The sequence below is a fragment of the Ursus americanus genome, chromosome 13 (genome assembly GCF_024610735.1).
Source record: "Ursus americanus isolate L20-20 chromosome 13, mUrsAme1.1.p, whole genome shotgun sequence".
NCBI classification, from domain to species: Eukaryota; Metazoa; Chordata; class Mammalia; order Carnivora; family Ursidae; genus Ursus; species Ursus americanus.
In genome coordinates, this window is record NC_142139.1 from 32,382,021 (window position 1) to 32,401,669 (window position 19,649).

The following is a 19,649-nucleotide window of genomic DNA, read 5'->3' on the forward strand; positions in this document are numbered from 1 at the left end:
TTCCCATAATAGCATTCAGAAATCTTGTTTTTATATCCATTGGTGGGATTTTCAGATGCCTCTTATGGTTTATTGCAATAGTTCATCTCCAGTTTGGCATTGTCTTTTCTCAGATACTTCTTTAGATGCAAGTTCAAGGTCAAAGAAGCTAAGGCCTAGGGAAAGCAAGTATCGCACATGTATGCTGGAGAAAGCAAAATGGAGAAGACACTGAAGCAGAATCTGAAAGATATGCCACACTAACTGGAAAGGTTCTCTTTACAGAGAGAGGAAAATTTCTCTGAATACTAGCATCGCCTTAAGGATATTTTTGGCTTTTTTTTTTTTTTTTTGCAACAAACGAACTTGATCCTGGAATTTTAAAGCCTTACTTAATGTTTAAAGCCTTATATTATTCAATGTGCATATTCATATTTAAAACTTTGTGTATATGTGTGAATACACATGCAACTGTCTAGAGTGCCTGTCATGAGGCCTCTGTTTCTTTGCTGCCCTGAGACCAGAGCAAGCCGCTATGTACATTTCACTATGCCTCAACTTAAATTCAGGAATGAAAAAACAAAGCTACAACATATACTTACTTCAAATGCTCTGAATGGGGGATGGCTGCCGTTTGAGGTGGGTGAGCTCTTGTTTATATCCAATTAAGATTTTCTTGGGAAACTGCTTTCAGACATTTTAAACCACTAATACGACTATCTGTCCTTTTCATATAACCAAAATAGCAATTTAAAAAAAATCGGAATATTTAAAATTGTAACTATCCCTACAGATCCCATATCAGATTAAACAAATATCCATAGTGCCTTCCGAAGGCTGGTTTAAAACTACTATCCAAGTTGGTATGTAAGACCAATATTTGTGTGAACTCACACACCGAATTCCTCAGGGCACGATACAAGGAACAGCTGCCACCTCAACACTTAGCTCCAACTTCCATGAGCACATCTTAAAAGACAGCTTGACTTAATGTCATGAAACCTAAGTAACCTGGCTCATGGCAACATGAGAAGAAAGCCTTTGTGATGTGGAAACAGATGTCCCTTACCATTTTTCAGGACGTGACATCACCTTCTGCCTTGGTATACACGACTCCTCTCCGTAAGTTTAAAAATAATTCTCACATGAATTTAAATACCAGCCTGAACTTAGTGGTAATTATCATTCCATTCAAATGGCTCTAAGGAAAGCCTATGTTTCTTTAGAATTTCCTTTTGTTCCCACTGTGCCGCACATATAAACTTACGGTAATTAAAAGCTATTCCTAGCTGAAGCCGTCTAACCTTTTAAATCACCAGTTTCTGCTCCTTTCTCATCAGAAGAAATGTTTTGGCAACACGTCACATTTCAGCTTTGCAGAACCAAGAGAGAATGGGAAGCCGAAGCCAAACACGTGTCCTCGGTGCCCACGTCGGTCTGTTGCTCGGACGGCCCTCGTCGCAGAGGGTGTTCACCGAGCTTCCGCCTGCGCGTCAGCGGTGCCAAGTCCGCCGCTGCGTGAAGGAGACCCGGCTGCCCGCCGGCCACGGAAGGCCCAAGACGCCGAACAAAGGGTAACAACTGGGAGGTACGTGAAAACGGTAGGAATGAGGGAAAGAAACTGAAGAAGAAATAACTCAGCTCAGAGTCCAAGTTAGACTCACAAATCGCAGCGGTCCGTTATCAGATCCCTTGACTGGCCTTAGCAGCTGGAAAGAGCTGGAAAGAACTATGCTCCTAGATCTACTTTGAAGCAGAAAGCATCGCACAGCTTACTGTCTATAATGTAGCATGGGAAGATGGTACTTCCCCGAGACTGCGGATCCTAGGGTCCCCTACGAGGAACCCCCTAATTGTTTTGAGGAGTTCCCAGGGGCTTTCATCAAGTAGACAATGGCCATTTTCCTCCTCTTCTGCTCTGACGGGGCTCAGTGACATTATCAGCTGCTGCCTCCCGTCCATACAGGTGATCCTTCCCATCTCCCCAGGCACTGAAGCCCCGGCCCTGTGACCACCAGTACTCCTCCGGGCTGTCACTTGTTCGTGGCAGTTCCCTTTTATCCAGGACAACCCACAGATCCCCTGAGACCCCCTGTACTGAATCTTTCAGCACTCCTCTTAGAACGGCATATTTTGTGTAAAAGTAATGGGAATGACAGTCATTTTTTAAAGTTACATTCATTTTATTTTATTAAAAATAAGGAAATCTTTCAGAAAATCCATTGGCAAGACTGTTGATCATTATTATTTTATTTCATGCTCTCCTTTTTCTCTTATTTTACTCTGCCTTCATCATCCAGGCCCCTCCCCCCACCCAAGCCACTGCCTTCATCCGCCTACATTTTCTACATACTCATGACAGTCATCCACAATTGTACATTTCTTAAATACAAAAACAACACACAAACATATATAAAATCGTTTTTCATTATTAGCATTTTTTAAAATGGAATTATATGACACACTATTTTTGGCATTTGCTGTTCTCAATTATGCAGTCCCTCCTGAATCTTCCAAGCCTGCTTTTAGAGCTCCCATTAATTACAACCACCTTTTCTAAGGCTTCATAATCTTTCATTTGGACACACCAAAATTTATTCACACATTCCCCTACTGATAGGCATTCACCCTGTTTCTGGTTTTTCACTATTTGAGCAATGCTCAAACATCCTTTTCCATATATCCTCAAGTACAAGTGTTTTACTTCTAAGAGGTTAATAACCAGGAGTAACATTGCTAAATCAAAATGTACGCTTACTTTCTATTTTAATAAATGCTGGCATATTGGTTTTTTTCTTAAGTCGTAAAATTTCACATTAAATCAGCAGTGCAGGACAGTACACTGTTTCCCGCATCCCTGCCAGCAATGGTCTTTAGATTTTTTGTCAGTTTGTTAGTAAAAATTGATGATCACATTGCTATCTTAATTTGTGTTTCCAAGAAAATATAGTTACGACACTTTTAAATGTTTCTTGGTCATTTGAATTTATTTTTCTGAGGATTATCTCTTCAAATATGCTTTTCTAAACTTGGAAGAACTTTTTATATAATACAGGGATTAATCCACCAATCTCTGACTTGCATATAATAGTCCATATCTACTTTTTCTTTCTCGTTTTTGCCATATATTCTCGTGTAAAATGTGTAGATGTCCATAGAGTCAAATGCCAACCTATCTGGACTCCCATTCTTAAGAAAACCTTCCCTACCTCTTGCCTCTAGATTGTACAGTCTTTTAAACTATCTTATAAGAGCTTTAATACAATTTAGTTTCTATACTTAATTAATCTACCTAAAATGTAGTCATCTAACCAATACTTTTTGTATTAAACAATCCATTCTTTTTACCTGCCAAGTTAAACCATCCCATGGAGTTAATTATCATGTATCCTGGAATCTGCTCTTGGATTTGATATTCTGTCTCACTTCTCTATTTGTCCATTCCTATGATCAAACCATACAGATTTGACTGCAGTAGCTTTCATTATGTTTTGTTTTGATGCCTGATCAGGCAAATCTTACTATTTTTAAAAACTTTCTTGGCTGTTCTTGGATATTGATTTAGTAAAGTAAAGTAAATTTTAAGATCATTTTATCCAATCCCCCAAAACCCTCTCCATAAGAATACTTATGATATTTTATTTGCAACTGTATTAAATTTATAAATTAAATTTAGATCAATTTCTCTTCTATGGTAATTATAATTTTTTCTAACACAAGTTAAGTTTTCCTATTGGTAAAGACCTTATTTTATAGTCTTCAATAAATTTTAAACTTTTCTATGTAATTTATGCTATAAAAGAAGGAAGTTATTGACTTTTAAATATATTGATCTTATAACCAACCAACCTACCTAATCATATTTGGTTTTTATCTAAAGTCTCTTGGACTTTCTAGATATTTTAATCATATCAATAGAGAGACAGTTTTGCTTCTTGCCTTCTAAGTTTTGTATAAGTAATATAATTTTCTCATTGTATTTTCTATAGCCTCTAAGAAAGTGCTGAATAATATTGATGAGAGTGGTTAATGTGGTGTCTAGTTGAAATGATTTTTAGCATTTCGTTGTTTAGAACATTTATATTATCTTTTTTCTTTTTTAAAGATTTTATTTATTTATGTGACAGAGAGACAGCCAGCGAGAGAGGGAACACAGCAGGCGAGTGAGAGAGGAAGAAGCAGGCTCCCAGCGGAGGAGCCCGATGTGGGACTCGATCCCGGAACACCGGGATCACGCCCTGAGCCGAAGGCAGACGCTTTAACGACTGCGCTACCCAGGTGCCCCAGAACATTTATATTATCTTATTGGGATAGATTTTTATTATATTTCTATAATATAATCCATTTCTTTTTTTTATTAGATGGGGCCACTAGATTTATTAAATGTATCTTTAGCATCCATTGACAGAATCAAATGAGTTTTCTCCTTTAGTTATTAATAAAATGGATCATGTTGATAGACATACTGATATTGAACCATTTTGCTTTTCAGATCATATTTTTCTTTTTCCACACAGATGAACTCTATTGAATACTAATTATAATTTACGTACCTTTGTTTTTAATGGAAATTTGGTTATTGCCTTAAAAATACATTCATCAGATTTTGGTATTAAAGTGCTCCCTATGTACATAGGTTGTGTTCTTAGGTCAAACCTTAGGTCAAATCTAACTGCCTAAATTTCTGCTCCCTTATCGTGAGAGATCAGAGAGTTTCCTAAAACTTCTGGGCAACCCCCGTCAAATTAGATTTATAGACACATGACTAAATTCCAGTTTGTGGACTCAACATGCTCAAACTAGAATTACCCTGTTTATCCCCCAACCACTCTTCCCAGTGATATCTCATGACTCTTAAAAATAAAAGTGCTCACTGCTCAAAAACTTAAGAGAGTAAAAAATTACCATTCTTGAATGTTCAATGGAGATAGGACTCAGTTGAATAAGAATCCATTAGGAAACACAGGGTAAGTTATGCTTCTCTATGTTTGTGATTAACATTAAGTTTCCCAGCTTTGAAAAGAGAATGAAAAGTGGCCCTACCTCATCATTTCTATTTTAACTGCAAAAAGGCAAATTAATCCTAGGTATTATTGTTTTGTCTATTTTTTTTTTAATTGGGTTAAACAATGTTTCTGAAACTCACACATTTGTAGAGAGCCAAGTGTGAAAATACTCAAAGTACAGTTCTGCTGACCTCTATGAAATAAGGGTGTTGGCACCTTACAATCAAACAGCCACTCTGCTAAGGTCAAAAGATTTTGTAAGAAACATACTTTGCTTCATGAATCAATTAATTTTCTTATTTCACTGTCAAATAGCCAGTCTTTCTCCATGCCAACATCATTATTTTCTTATGGAAAGTAAGGAGGTATTGAATATTCTTTCCTCTATTGTGGGAGCCCAAACAAAAACAAAACAAAACATAACAAAAAAAACAAAACAAACAAAATGCCTGGACAGATGATACAGAAGGAGTACTGTGCGAATGAAGATGGTAGCAGAGTGAGAACAGGAATAAGAGAGAAAAGGAAAAACAATGTAAAGAGCAGCATGAACTGTAATGCACTTGATATGTAAACTACAGAGGAGGGGAAAAAGATGGAGATGGAAATGCAAATATATACAAAGTTGCATAAGTGCTAAAAGAAAGAACTTAAATTTGTAGTACTTCTGCTTCTGGTTAAGATGCAAAAACTTGCAAGAGATTGTCACCCCTATAGTAACACTAAGAAGTCAGATAATCTACAAAATCACAGTTTTTGTTAAACCCATCAGAAAACTGAGGGTGTAAATAAACCAAAGAGAAATGAAATGCAGGGAATGACAGACCCTTCCTGGAGGAAGAAATGCCCATGGCCCATATTATTCCTGGCTGAGCAGCAGGAGGAGGCGGCTATTCCTTAGAAACCAGTTGGACTTTTAATGAGCACATACTACCTGGCATGAGAGATTTGAATCCTGGGGAGCCCTAGCCATAGCATCCATCCACCTACTAGTAGCCCATCCACCTACTCCTTCCCGCTGAAAGTCACATACTGAAGGAGGGCGTTTCAATGTGCAGGAGAGTGGAGATATTCACCAATGAGCTGCACGGGGCTTTCTCCAATGTAAGGCAGAAGAGCAGAGGTTGATTTCCCCATACACTAGGCTGAAGCTTGAGAAAGTGGTGAGATTGCTACAAAGTGAAAATATTGCTCCAGGAATCCAAGGCTGGTTTAACTTTCAGAGACAATTAATGTAATTCACTACATTGAAAGAATAAGTAAGAAAAACATTTGAGCATCTCACTATATACGAAAAAAGTCTGACTAAATTCAACACTATTCATGGTAAAAACTCGCAGGCATTTGGGGATAGAGGGAAATTCCTCAATCTGATAAAAGACATCTATGAAAAGCCTACAGTTAAGATCATACTTAATGGTGAAATACTGAACACTTCTACTTTAAGTCTGGAAACAAAATGAGAATTTCTACTGTTACCACTTTGATCGATATTGTACTGAAAGTCCTATTGCACCTACCTAGTGCAATAAGGAAAGACAAAATGCACTTTGAGTGGAAAAGGAAACATAAATATTTCATTATTCACAGATAACATGATCATATATTTACAAAACCCTGTGGAGTCTTAAAAAAGTTCTTTAGAACTCATGTGAAGTTTAACAGGACTGCAGGGTACAAGAATAACACACAAAAAAATAATCGTATTTCTATCTAATAACAGGAGTTTAAAATTATATACTTAAAAATACCTTGTATGTTAGTTTGCAAAACTACCAAAAATACCTGTCTTAAAATGTATTATGACCACAAATGATTTGAACACAAACATATTGCTGATAAAATTCAAATATCTAAATAAATGGAATGATATACCTACCATATTTACAGATCCACAGACTCAATATTTTAAGATGTTCATTCCCACCAAATTGATCTATAGGTTTAACACAATTCCAATCAAAATCCCAACAGGCTTTTTGAAGAAATTGACAAGCTAGTGGCAAAACTAAGGCTGTTAGGATAGGCAAAACAAAAATTAAAACCTTGATAAAAAGAACAAAGCTGGCAAAGATAGAGGACTTAAATTACCTGATTTCAGGACTTACTACAAAGCTACAATACTCATGTTATTGTCATGAAGCTAGACAAAGTGATCAATGGAACAGAACAGATCATCGAAAAATAAATCTGCATCTCTCAGTAGACAACTGAATTTCTACTCAAGGCACCTACTAAATTTAGCGAAGAAAAAAGTATTTTTGACAAACAGTGCTGCAATAACTAGATATCTACATAGGGGAAAATAACTGATTCCTATTTCATTCATAAATGTAAAAGCTAGAACAATAAAACATTTTGAAGGAAGATTCTGGAGAATATTCTCATGACCTAAGGCATAATGGTCTTTGGGGGGGCACAAAAAGCACTAATGAAAAGACTGATAAACTGAACTTACTCAGAATTTAAAGTCTCTGAACAACAAAATACATCATTAAGGAACTTCTAAGGCAAGCCAAAGGGAGGAGAGGGGACTTGTAACACATATCCTTTTTCTTCTTTTTTTTTTTTTGTAACACATATATTCATAAAAGCACTTACATCCATATATATGAAAAGTTCTTACAAATTAACAATGAAAAACCTCACTTTTTAAAAAGGGTAAAGTCTTGGATAGAGAAGTCATTAAAAAAAAAAAAAAGAGGGGTTTCTGGGTGGCTCAGTCAGTTAAGTGTCTTACTTCAGCTCAGGTCATGATCTCAGGGTCCTGGGATCAAGCCCTGCTTTGGCTCCTAGCTCAGTGGGTAATCTGCTTGTCCCTCTGCCCCTCACCCTCTCATTCTCCCTCTATTCCTCTCTCTCTCTCTCTCAAATAAATAAATAAAATCTTAAAAAAAAAAAGATAGATGGATGGCCAATAAGCACAGGAAAAGGTGCATAACAGAATTAGTCATCAAGAAAATGCAAATTAAGACCCAAGAAGATAACCACTTGATACCCACTAGAATGCTAGATGAAAAAGATTGACAATATCATCATTGGTGGAGTTAAGTAGAACTCTCACACAGAAAGAAGAGTAGGAGAATAAAGTCATATAATAACTTTGAAGAACAGCTGGAAGTTCCTAGAAAAGTTAAACATGCATCTGCCCTATGACTTAACAATTTTAACTCCTCAGTATTTACCTCCCAAAATAAAAACAAATTTCCACACAAATACTTGTACTCGAATGTTCATAGACACTTTTTCATTGTTGTCAAAAGCTGTAAGTAATTAAATGTAGAGAAATGTAAATAAGAGAATGAATAAACTGTTGTATCACTACAACATAATACCATTCAGTAAAAATACCATTCAGCAACATATATGAACCTCAAAAATACGTTGAGCTAAAGATACCGAGCACAAGATAACACATATTGCATGATTTTATTCACATAAATTTCAACAAGCGAAACAAATCCACGTTGGTAAATATGGAAAAGTGGTTGCCTCAGAGTATGTGGGGTGGCGATTGACCAGAATAGGGCACAAAGGAACTTTCTGAAATGATGGAAATGTTCTATATCTTGCATTGGGTAGAGGTTATGTGGCCATATGCAACCATCAAACTCATTGAACTGAACACTTTAAATCTGTCCATTTTGTTATATGTAAATTATGCCTCACTAAAATATACATACCCTCTTTGTAAATATACACCATTGATCAACAGATAGAAAGGAAGTGAAATTATTTATGAAGGGCAGCAACATCTTAGAACACTGAACTATTTCTATATGGAATTAGTAACTCCCCTTGCAAATTATGTTACAGTGGAGACCAAGCATTGCAAAAGGCAAAGTGAACCAACAAGCTGAGAGGACCATGCGGTATACACAAAAGGGGAGGTCCAGGGGGACAGAAGAAAAAGTTTAAGACGTAAACGTAACCATTTTACAACAGGTAATAACAGCTATTCTTTTATGAATACTAGTTGGCTACTTCATAAAACTTCTTCAGACATTTGCAATTAGTTATACATGCTTAATCTAAGTGCTTAAAAATCTTGATTATGTTTTTTCCCCCTATACGGGCATACTGACATATTTTTCTCAATTATCAATTTTGAAGATCTAACTGAAGAATGCTTTTAAAGCATCAGCTGAAGTAAAAATACCATCGTGTGGGAGTGAAAGTGAGGGTGATCCTAACAACCTGTGTACCCTGGACAGAAGAAAGGATCTTGGACTTGGGCTACTTAGTTTTCAGAATCTCAATTTCTTCATCTTTAAAATAGGCAAGGTAATACTTCCCTCAAAGAATTTTTTGGAGATTAAAGAAGAAACCATGTATAACATGTTAAACACAGTACTTGGTATGTGCTTAGTGATCAATAGTATCAATTTCTTTTCCTTACCAGCTGCACCATATCTTCTACAAAGAGAAGGCAAGTTTACAGAATTTGTATCTCAACGAGTGTAATTAGACCTAACCTTCTAAGAAGTTAGTGGAGAAAATCAAACCAAGTCGGAGTATACTAAATGTAAATGAATTTCTTTCCCACAGAAAAACACACAAAACTTAACTGGACACTTCCGTGTAGGGAATTGTACTAGAAATAAATTGCCTTGGACATATAACTCACACAAATGTAATAAATTTACATCCAATCTTGATAAGGTCACTTTTTCCTGAAAAGTACAAATGGAGAGTCACTAGTAACTGGCAGTTAAAAATATCTTAGGACATATATCCTCACCTGAGAAATGTCTGTATCTACTGGACACAGGACTCCGTCCTATAAACTAAGCATCTAACAAATTGGGGATACAGCAAACATTTATTAACTCTACGGACAGAACAAATGAAGCAATGTGTACTCCTGCAAAATGCATAGAAATTCAAATTTCTACCATGAGCAAGACCAATTTTGTGACCTCATTATATGTTTGCAGATTGAGGACTATCCTTGGTGTGGTGTTGAAAGAGCCTTGTTCAGTATCTCCCCAAATACCAGCTGCTTGGGAAGGAAGGGAAAAAGACAAAGTTTGATGGCGATGTTCTTTTCCTATATAAATTTCACCTTCCTCCCAGTTTTTTCTGTAACATATGAAAGACCCATAGTCCCAGCCTGATTCCCTAGAGCTGAACACTGTGAGCAGTGTGCTAAAAACAATTGTGTCTATGTTGTTTCAGTTTCCAGGAAGTTTAAAATAGAGCCTACAACCAGTATATATCCAGAAGATACCAGCTTCGCTGTTTGAACTTGGGCTCTCCTATCCTAGCCATGGGCTTCAATTTCAAGCTTTGAAGTCCCCACCAAACAGCTGGATGTTAGAGCCACGCATTCTGAGAAAACAGATTATTTCCTCATGATGAGGAAAATAGTAAAAAAGTCACTCTAATTTTTATAATGACCCTGTCACCCACCATACCCCACCACCCCACCTGCCAAGCATTATCTATCCATCTGCCACAGTGCAAGACTTACTATAGTGAATGAGGAGAGTGAAGGATGTAGTAGGAGGAAACAACAGTCATTCTGAATGGACAGACTCTTCTCATTGGTTACAATGATTAACTGCATATCTGTTGAAGTTACCAAGTGAGATAATCAATCTTAGGTCCAATGTTTAGAGGAATACAAGAACCACCACCAGTTACATAATAGCTGTATCAAGGGCACAGATGAAAGGTTATCATTTCTCTTTAAAAATATCTAATATTAATAGGTACGCAGATGAATATGAAATGGCAAAGTAACACATTTATTTGACTAATGAATTCCAAATAATGATCAATAGGAAAGGGCAAGCAACTTAGTCATCTGACTCAACTCATTAGTATTCAGTCAGTAGAAAAATCTCATTGTTCTGGGTCAGCCTAACATGATCAATGATTTGCTAGGATCAAATATTTAAACTACTTTTAAATACATGCACATAGTTCATTAATTTTCTAAAACACATACACATTTTCTCATTTCTTAGGCCTTAAAAGTACTATGATCTTAAATATTTTGGGTTGTTAGGTGCTCACAACTATAAACTGTACTTGAAAACCACTTCCTGCTTCCCCTTCCCCCCTCCTCTACCCCAAAGAAAATCTTAAGAAATGAGAGAACGAGCACCAGGGTAAAGACTGTATGTCCATGGGGACTATTAGCATATTAATAAACTGTGTTTCTGTTTACACTTCCATCACCAGGGCTAATTGTTAGTTATTTTAAGGAAGGGGTTATGCCTTAATTAACAGCTCTTAGTAAATGAAAGCTGGTTGCATTTCTTAAGTATGTTCAAATTTCACAAGTCTTTATTTCATAGCAGGGATTCCAGTTCACCCAATACTTTTATGTGATGACACCTCTGATCAAGGAAGGAAGTCTTTAAAGGACCTTAAATAATTAGCTTCCAGAATAGAAGCCAACAAAAAGCATATTTAATGAGTAAGCTAATTATCTATCCCTAAAGCATTAACATCCATGCACATTTTAAATGAGGGAGAGTAAAGGGGATAGGAACACCTTAGGTATTTAAAATTTCTAATTCTGATGTTTCTAAGGACTTCGCAAACTCAAGAGTTTAGGGGAAACGTGCATCTTTGCAACATAGTGTTCCTGGACCTCTGCCCTTGCCATTTTCTGTCCTGTCTATGCTTTGGGATTGCTGGGGGGATTGACTCTAATCGTGTGCTTGGAGGGACAGAAAATCCTGCAGTTCCCATCATCCTAATCATTTCTCTGCTTACTAGTCCCCTGCACAGTTGCATCACCTCCTCCCACGATCTATTTGAACCATAACCTACAGGAGGGTGGAGTTTAGAGTGATGTTTTCCCCAGACGAGGTATGCAGGATACTCTGTGTCCAGCTTCAACAGGAGCTTAGCTTCAACAGGAACTCTACCGGAACCTAAAGGCCTCCCTGCGTTCAATTTTCTCTGGCATGTGCTTCACTATTGATCATCAACACTGCCATAGCTTCCCTGCCTTGAAAACAGGCAGAACTTCATGTGCACAGGAGAGATTTAAAGGAGAGGGCCCCTTTCAAGCCACCCCTTTCCCAGCACCTACCCAACAGCATTCTCTTCTGTCCAGGAATTTTAAGAATGGCCTCTAGAAATAGTGCCTGGGTCCTTGACTGTCTAGCCAGGCAGTCTGATTCAGGTGGAAGAAAAGTCAGACTCTGTAGGAAGACTGAAGAATTTAGGACAAAAGACCACCGGGGCTTTACATGACCTCCAGTTAAGGAGAACAATTAAAATGTGTGCCTAATGCTTCTCATTACCCTCTCTGTTTGCTTTGGTGACAGGAACAACTTCAGGAAAATAGAGGGAGTGTCTCTCTACACAGTCTCATCCACAATAAACTGTGAAAGTGGAGCACTTTATCAACCTCCTGTTTTAGAAGAATTACAAATCTAGAAAGTTTTGAAGCAGCATATGAAGTTCATCTCTTCCACTTGCCTTCTGCCCACACTATGACTCCTTCAGCAGCTCCTTAAAACAACAGAAAGGTAAACCAAGAGATCAAGCCAGCCTTCCTGGGAAAGAGAAAAATCTGTTCTGAAAGCTTTTTGCTCCTAACCAATTGCCAATTTGGCACTAAGCCAGATGAATTGGGTGCGGAGGGGTGGGTGGGGGAAACCTCAGCAAACTATAAATGTAAGACAAGCATAAACACAGTTATAAATACCCTCTCTGAAAAATGCCAGTTATAGCCAAACCCAATAGTTTGGAAAAGCATAACTCCTTTCCCCCCCAAAAAAGAAATAAGTACAAGTACTTACAGTGTCATGAGACTTATCCTTGACATCATAGACTGTTAACTTTATTTTGGTCTCTTCATAGATGGGATACTCAGATGGGAATGTGACACCAGTCAAGAACAGTGGGTCTCTTGTTCCCTGTAACAGCACAGGCAGACAACTTTGATTCAATAAAGCAGCAACTGCAGTTGGCCCCATGCAGTGACACAGGAGAATGCAGAACGTGTGTCTGAGTCTGTTTGTTTTTCTAGGAAATGGTTCTATTGGAAGAGCGGTCCGAATCGCCAAATGAGGCTCATGGGTGACGGCAAGGCCCACAGCCCCAAATACTGATAGAGCTGGTGATAGTAAATGGCACCTCATCAGTGTCAGAGCTGCTCATAGCCTGGAAAACAATTTACTTCCATTATATGCACAACCCTTCCTTAGGGTCAGCTGTCAGTCCATTTAGAATACATTCAATGGATTTAACCTGAAATTCATGCAAATAATCTAAGATATTGACTGATCAAATTAAAATGAAACTATTTTCTCATAAAGAACCATTCACTTCCTTTCTGTAATGATTCAGTTCAAAGCCATGCTCTGATGATGTCCATTTGTTTTTAGATGTTCGGCTGTGTTTTTCCTCAAACCGATTTGAAAACTAATGAACGAAACTAAATTTGATGGATTTGGGGCTATAAAATGCTAGCTCAGGATGCAGTGCCTGGGGTATTTCAATGCCTCAGAACTCATTTTGAGGGAGCTGACATCCAACATTAAATTTTACATCTATATTTAAATATGTATATTGCCCAATATCATTGCAATGTTTGCTAGAATTCAGTAAACCAGGTGCCTATGAGTTTCTGAAAGCCCAAGTTATTCATTTAGTCATTCATTCTTTCTCCTTTTATTCAACAAATACTTTTTGTTCAGCTCCATGTTAGACACTTTGGAAAAAGACAGTCAATGAAACAGACGCAAACGGCGATGTATGTTCAAGCATGAACAACCGAAATGTGTCAAAAGCATTTCTTTTAAGTTTTGGCAATAATTTATGAATAATTAAACTGGAATAATACTTGAATTTTTTTTAATCTAAATGAACAAGTTTACAATATTAGTCAAGTTTTCGCTATATGAATGACACTGTTTTTGTTAATTCAACTACGGCATTAACTACAAATCACACCAGCATTGTCACCTAAAGTGTCCCAAGGGCAGACAGACTCAAGGCTACATGCAGGATCCGGGTCATTCCCATCAGAGAAATGAGTCGAGTTCAGTCTGAATCATTTACTCCGGTGGCCAGGCCCAGGCCAGCACTGAGCAAACCTGGTCTGGGGTAGACTACTTAGTTCTTTACAGAGAAACTCCTCAGTCAAAACAGACAGGGCTTACAAGTCTGCAAAAAGGCACGGAGCGCTAAGGAGTTTAAGTACACTTTCTGTAGCCCCAGATGTTCCAGTATTTCTCATTCATTAAGTTCGTGAAATATGCCTGATGAGAACAAAATAATCAAAAGGGAAACACTTCCTCTTTTGAATCTGATCCAATACAATAACAAGTTTCCTCCCGACACATTTCGAATGTTATATTAGTAACAATAAACGTAAATAGGAAATCTCTCATCTGATGAGTAATATTTACACCCTTTAGCTAGAAACATTACAGTTTCTCAAATTAATTATCTACCTTTCTTTGAAAAACATGGTACTTTAAAAAGACACACACAAATAGCAAAGAATATAAAGTTTCCAGGGGCAGACTGAAGAACACAGGAAAAAATGAAAAGTGCGAGAACACTTGACTTCTCTGCGGGTACTTAATGACTCTCTTGTATTCCTCCCAAATTAAGTATTCATTACATTTAATTAAATATATATATATATATATATATATTTCTCTACTTGGTGAGCTATTTAAGGAGTCAAAGTGAGATTTTTTTTTCTATTTACTAAAGAAAAACAAGGTCTCATGAAAAAAGCTCTTCTCTCATCTGTTTATTCTGGTAAGTTACCAATGCATGCTTAATAACCTCAGGTATGCTTTCCTAAATGACAGAGGACAGGAACCTAGCATAGCTACAGGCCATGAACGAACTTATTTCAGCTGTTTGCTCAAACCCACGGAGAGGCTGAGAAGGCGAGAGCAGGGCAGAGGAAGGCAGGCACAGGGCGCGCTCGCTCACCTCCACAATTTCCGTGCTTGAGTATCTTGTCAGAGCCTGCTCCGCGGGGTGGATCACGGAGATCTGCACCAGTGTATTCAGCTTCCGATCACGAACGGGGGCCACAAGATCCTTGCATGCTGGCAATGACAGCAGAAAGAGAAAGAAAAACTAACACGGTGTCTCAGGGAAAAGTTCTGTCCCGAGCTGGAAGTAAACTTAGCGACGGCGCTGAAGGAAATCTCCTGGGACTCCGGCTGATTTTTACAGAGGAAGTCCCTTGGAAGTACCTTACAGAAATAGGAAGTCACGTGCTGCGGAGCTGCATTGAGAGTTCATTTCCACTGACCACATTTGCCGCTCCTGCTCGTCTCGGCCGCCCTGGGATCCCAGCTCTAACGTGTGACTCTGCACACACAGCTCAGGGACTTGAGAGACTTAATTAGTCATTAAACCCTGCGCTTCAATTCACACTCTAGACAAAGTAAGCTGAGTCGGGCTATATCCGGGAAACTTCATGCTGTTCCTTATTGACATTGGCGGGAGTAGTTCAAACGTACCAATGCACTCTTGGTCGTTACCAGTCTGTTGGCTACAAGCAAACACAGCGACAGAAACTGGGCAGAGGGGCTACCCTACCCAAGCAGCGCACAAGCCACAGGCGAGCCGCAGAGGAGGGGTTAGAAACGCCCTCTGTCTGGGATTCCAGCCAAGTCTGGGACGAGAAATGTGGAATAAGGATGGGTTAATTCTTGCCCAGGGGCCACAAATGTAAGAACTCTCTTGAGACACCAGGCTCATATTACAGACTCTCAGCACCATACCATATTTACTTGAATATTTTCTCCTCCCACATACCATTCCCACAGTTTGGGGGGAAAAATCCAAAAATATATTCCTTTGCATCATGTCCAACATCTCTTGTCCCCTGGCTTTGAAATAGTAGTTTTACTACCTGGAGTTGGATGGCTAAGTCTGATGCAAAGTGTCCTCACCAGAGGGGGTTCAAGTTAGGCTCAGCTGGCAGCTTAAGGCAGGCTGGGAGGACACTGGGATCTAGATCCTTAGTGAGAATGTGCAGGACTCTGTATCATCCTTACCCCACACTTCTGACTGCTGCAGGAAGGGACAGAAGGAGGGGTGCATTTAAACTATGCTCTGCCACTGCCCCAATTTACAGGACCTTCATCCACTGAGACCGAGGCACTACGGCTTAAATCCGAAACTTGAAAGCAAAGGAAATTTTAAATGCAATTATCACCTCTCAGTGGCTTACAGATATCTCGTTTATAGAAGCAGAATGGGATAGAGGAAAAAGCAGGAGCTTTGGAACCAAATAGGTCTGGTTTTTGCCTAGTTCTATTAGCTAGGCAATGCTGGGCAAAATTTTTTACCTTCTTAACTCTTCTTGCCAGACTTGGAGATCCTTTTATTCCTGCATGGTATTTTGTCATGATTTTTCCTTCCTTAAACCACCTCTATTTAAATGCCTCTATCAATGCAGGAGAGCTTAGGAGAGCATATGTGGAAAAAGTAACAGCTATAGTTTATTTAGCCCTCCTGATTTTTGAGGCATTTTGCTAATTATCTTTTGATTTCTCAACACAGAACTTTGACTTACTATTTCAGTTTTACATATTAAGAGCTAGAGGCTTAGAAATAGTAAGCACTCACACTCCCATTACTACAACCCTGGTGGTTTGTTTACATCATTCCCCATTAGCTCTATTTCTTTTCCTGGCTTACTGAATTCCTCTCCTACACAATGGCATCTCTCTTTGGAAGACCCACTGCCATGATTCTTTATTGTCTGACCCAAGAGATCTACAGTTTTAGGAAACTGATGCGAGGTTTCAATGTCAACATATCTCCGGAAGGAAAAAAAAAAAAAAGCTAGATTTAGACTTTACTGTTCTTCGGTGGTTACTTTGATCATTTCCTCTACTTGCCTTATGAATGTGTTTAACTTCATCCCTCATTCGCTTGGTTTTCTGCTCAGAGCGTACAGCTTTCTCTCCACTTACTGATATTGACTGTATCTGTCCCTGGATTTTAAAGCTGAAGTTTTTTCACTTCAAACACACGCCTCTTGCCCTCTTCCCGGTTGTAGCCTCATCTCTACCTGATGAGCTTATGACACCTTTGCTCAAAATGAGTTACTCCTTTTCAGATTTCTTATCAGGCTCGATTGTGGGCTGTGGTTATTTCCCAGAAGTGAGCAGCTATTCTCCATTTTATCAGTGAAACTCTCAGACTCACTCCTAATAAAAACAGAAAATCTTCATCAAACTTAAATCCTCTGTCCAACCCAATTTACAGATATCCCAATACTGAAGAAGCAAAAACAGCAATAACGGGCATTTTGTATTTCTCTATATTCTATATTTAAAAACAGACATAGAAAACAAAAACTAAACTTGTGTCTTGGGCAGCGCATATCTCTTTTCTTCCCAACAGCCCAGAGGATTTTCTGTTCTCTCAGTAGGATGCAGGAGGGTATCATGAAAAGACCCTGAGATCATTCAGAACTCCTGAGCTCTATTCCCACATTCCTTGTTTTTTAGTTACGTAATGTTAAGTCACAAACTCTTAGACACTGAAGACACTCTTAGACTCTTCTTCCATGAAGAAATGGAGTGTCTTCTTCTGTTTTCCTGTCTCTTAGGGTGGAGTTGAAAAAGACATTAGCCCCTTTTTATTAATGGACTTTTTTACGTAAAATAAAGTTTACCAGTATTATAATACTAATATTTACCTATGTGAATATCAACATCTACCAATATTTAGTGTTTTATTATTTTGTAAAATGTTTTTTTATTGACTCAGTCATATTCAGATACCTCCTTAAACGCTGTCACCAGGTCCAATATTTCTTTGTAAATACCAAACCAGTGCATGAGTCATTGCATTTCATATAGTGAAACCCACACACCCCATGGCTCTATACATACTGAAACTGTCCCACTGGAGGGGTGATAAACGGTGAGTGATTGGATTGCTTCATGGAGATACTACTCATTTGATCACTATAAAGTCTAACCCGCATACGAATTGTTTGGTAGCTAATAAAGAAGCCTGGAAACTCTATTTTTCAGTCTTCCAACTACTGCCCATTACCCGAACAAAACTCTGCTCTGTATAAATGGCCTTTCTCAACTCATAAGACTAAAAGAGTGCTTTGGGGTTTGCTTCTGTTGTTTTGTTTTATTCATTTAAGAATTTCTTGAGTTAAATGGGTAGTTAATAAATGCCTCTCTGAAATCATTCATATATATATATATATATATATATATATATATATATATATATATAGTTTATATACTGGTTTTGTTTTGGACTGAGCTATTTACTGGTTTTGTTTTGGACTGAGCTATTTAAAAAGGTTCCCAAAGTCCAGAAGACTACATATAGAAGACGCTGATAGGTTGGGATTCAAGTGTTCTTGCGTCCACTGAATAGACTGTTTTACTTTTTACTGAAAAGGGAAAAAATAGCAATATAGAAGTAATGAGTATTTTTTAAAAATCTATAATATAAAACTTTTATTTAAAAAATAAACTGGGTGGCACAGTTGTTAAGCGCCTGCCTTTGGCTCAGGGTGTGATCCTGGCATTCTGGGATTGGGCCCCCACCTCGGGTTCCTCTGCTGGGAGCCTGCTTCTTCCTCTCCCACTCCCCCTGCCTGTGTTCCCTTTCTCGCTGGCTGTCTCTCTCTCTCTTTCAAATAAATAAATAAAATCTTTAAAAAAGATAAAATAAAAATAAAATAAAAAAATAAAAGAGCTCTGAGCCTTTTTTTTTTTCCTGTTAACTTTTCTATAGTAACTAGCAACATGAGGGTTCACCTTCTACTGCCAGTGCTTTGAATGAGATGCCCAGCCTCATCCCCAGCTCGGATTCATACAGGAGACAGCTCTCACTCGATGGAAGGGAATCCTCAGTATGCATGCAAGGATAAAAATAAATGGAGCTTCGATATCTGGGGGGAGGCCTAGGCACTGAGCAAACTGGAAAGCCTATGCTGTATTAACAGAGGGGACCTCTATTCAAATTCATTGCCCGAAGAAATGAAAACCCACTGTGGCTTGATTTGAGGGTTTGTCTGGGGCTTGAAATCCCAGTCACTGTGTAGGCTAAAGCTGTAAGAACCACACAACATACTTCTGTGACTAGATTTGGCCTAAGGACCAGAGGTTTCTAACCTCTGCTCGAGATGCTCCAAGCTACTACTTGGCGTCTTAGGAAGATAGCACAGATCATCTTTTGCTCCTGTAGTTCTAATATTACGAGGGTCCAGGAGCTAAGGGGCAGGGTCTGCAGAGTTCTTGTTAAGTTAAATATTCTCTTTATGCAGAAATACTGTTTTCATAAAATATCAGTGTTTGTTTCATTCAGCGGTCATTTCTAAATCACGTCAAGTCTCTTGAGTCCACACAGCCTTGTCATCATTCTAGCCAACTTTGGCTGGAAGCCTCAAACTGTCTCTAGACTCTGCTATCAAAGAGTTCAGTCCCAGCAATAATCATCAGAAGCAGAACACAACTATTCATTCAAGTGCCTTCGAATTCAGCAGCCTTGACCAAATCCTAACGTTCTAGGACCTGCATTTGATATGGAGTGTGCAAATGAGCAGAGATGCCTGCCATAGGCTTTCATAAGAGCAGGGGCAGGAGCCACCGGGATACTGTGAATTCACAATTGACTCCTAGCAACTCTCTCTTTCTCTTAAGAACTCTTTCTTCTTTGAAGTCAGATCACTTTTCT

At 38.4% G+C, this 19,649-nt stretch overlaps 1 protein-coding gene and 1 long non-coding RNA gene across 9 annotated transcripts in view; one reads left to right on the forward strand and one right to left on the reverse strand.

The window, feature by feature from the left end:
* The window catches only part of INPP4B (inositol polyphosphate-4-phosphatase type II B), a 745,035-nt gene that overhangs the window by 316,018 nt on the left and 409,368 nt on the right, over positions 1 to 19,649 (reverse strand). For all 8 annotated transcript variants that reach the window (XM_087866479.1, XM_087866474.1, XM_087866478.1 and 5 more), the window contains 2 exons: positions 14,907 to 15,025; positions 12,752 to 12,868 (listed from right to left, as the gene is read on the reverse strand). In XM_087866479.1, the coding sequence (XP_087722605.1) occupies positions 12,752 to 12,868; positions 14,907 to 15,025 (236 nt within the window). The remainder of the gene's footprint in view (positions 1 to 12,751; positions 12,869 to 14,906; positions 15,026 to 19,649) is intronic.
* Positions 1,410 to 12,948, forward strand: LOC123793256 (uncharacterized). Its single transcript, XR_006779879.2, has 5 exons — positions 1,410 to 1,567; positions 8,802 to 8,930; positions 9,099 to 9,269; positions 12,275 to 12,478; positions 12,813 to 12,948. It is a non-coding gene; the product is annotated as an uncharacterized LOC123793256 (long non-coding RNA).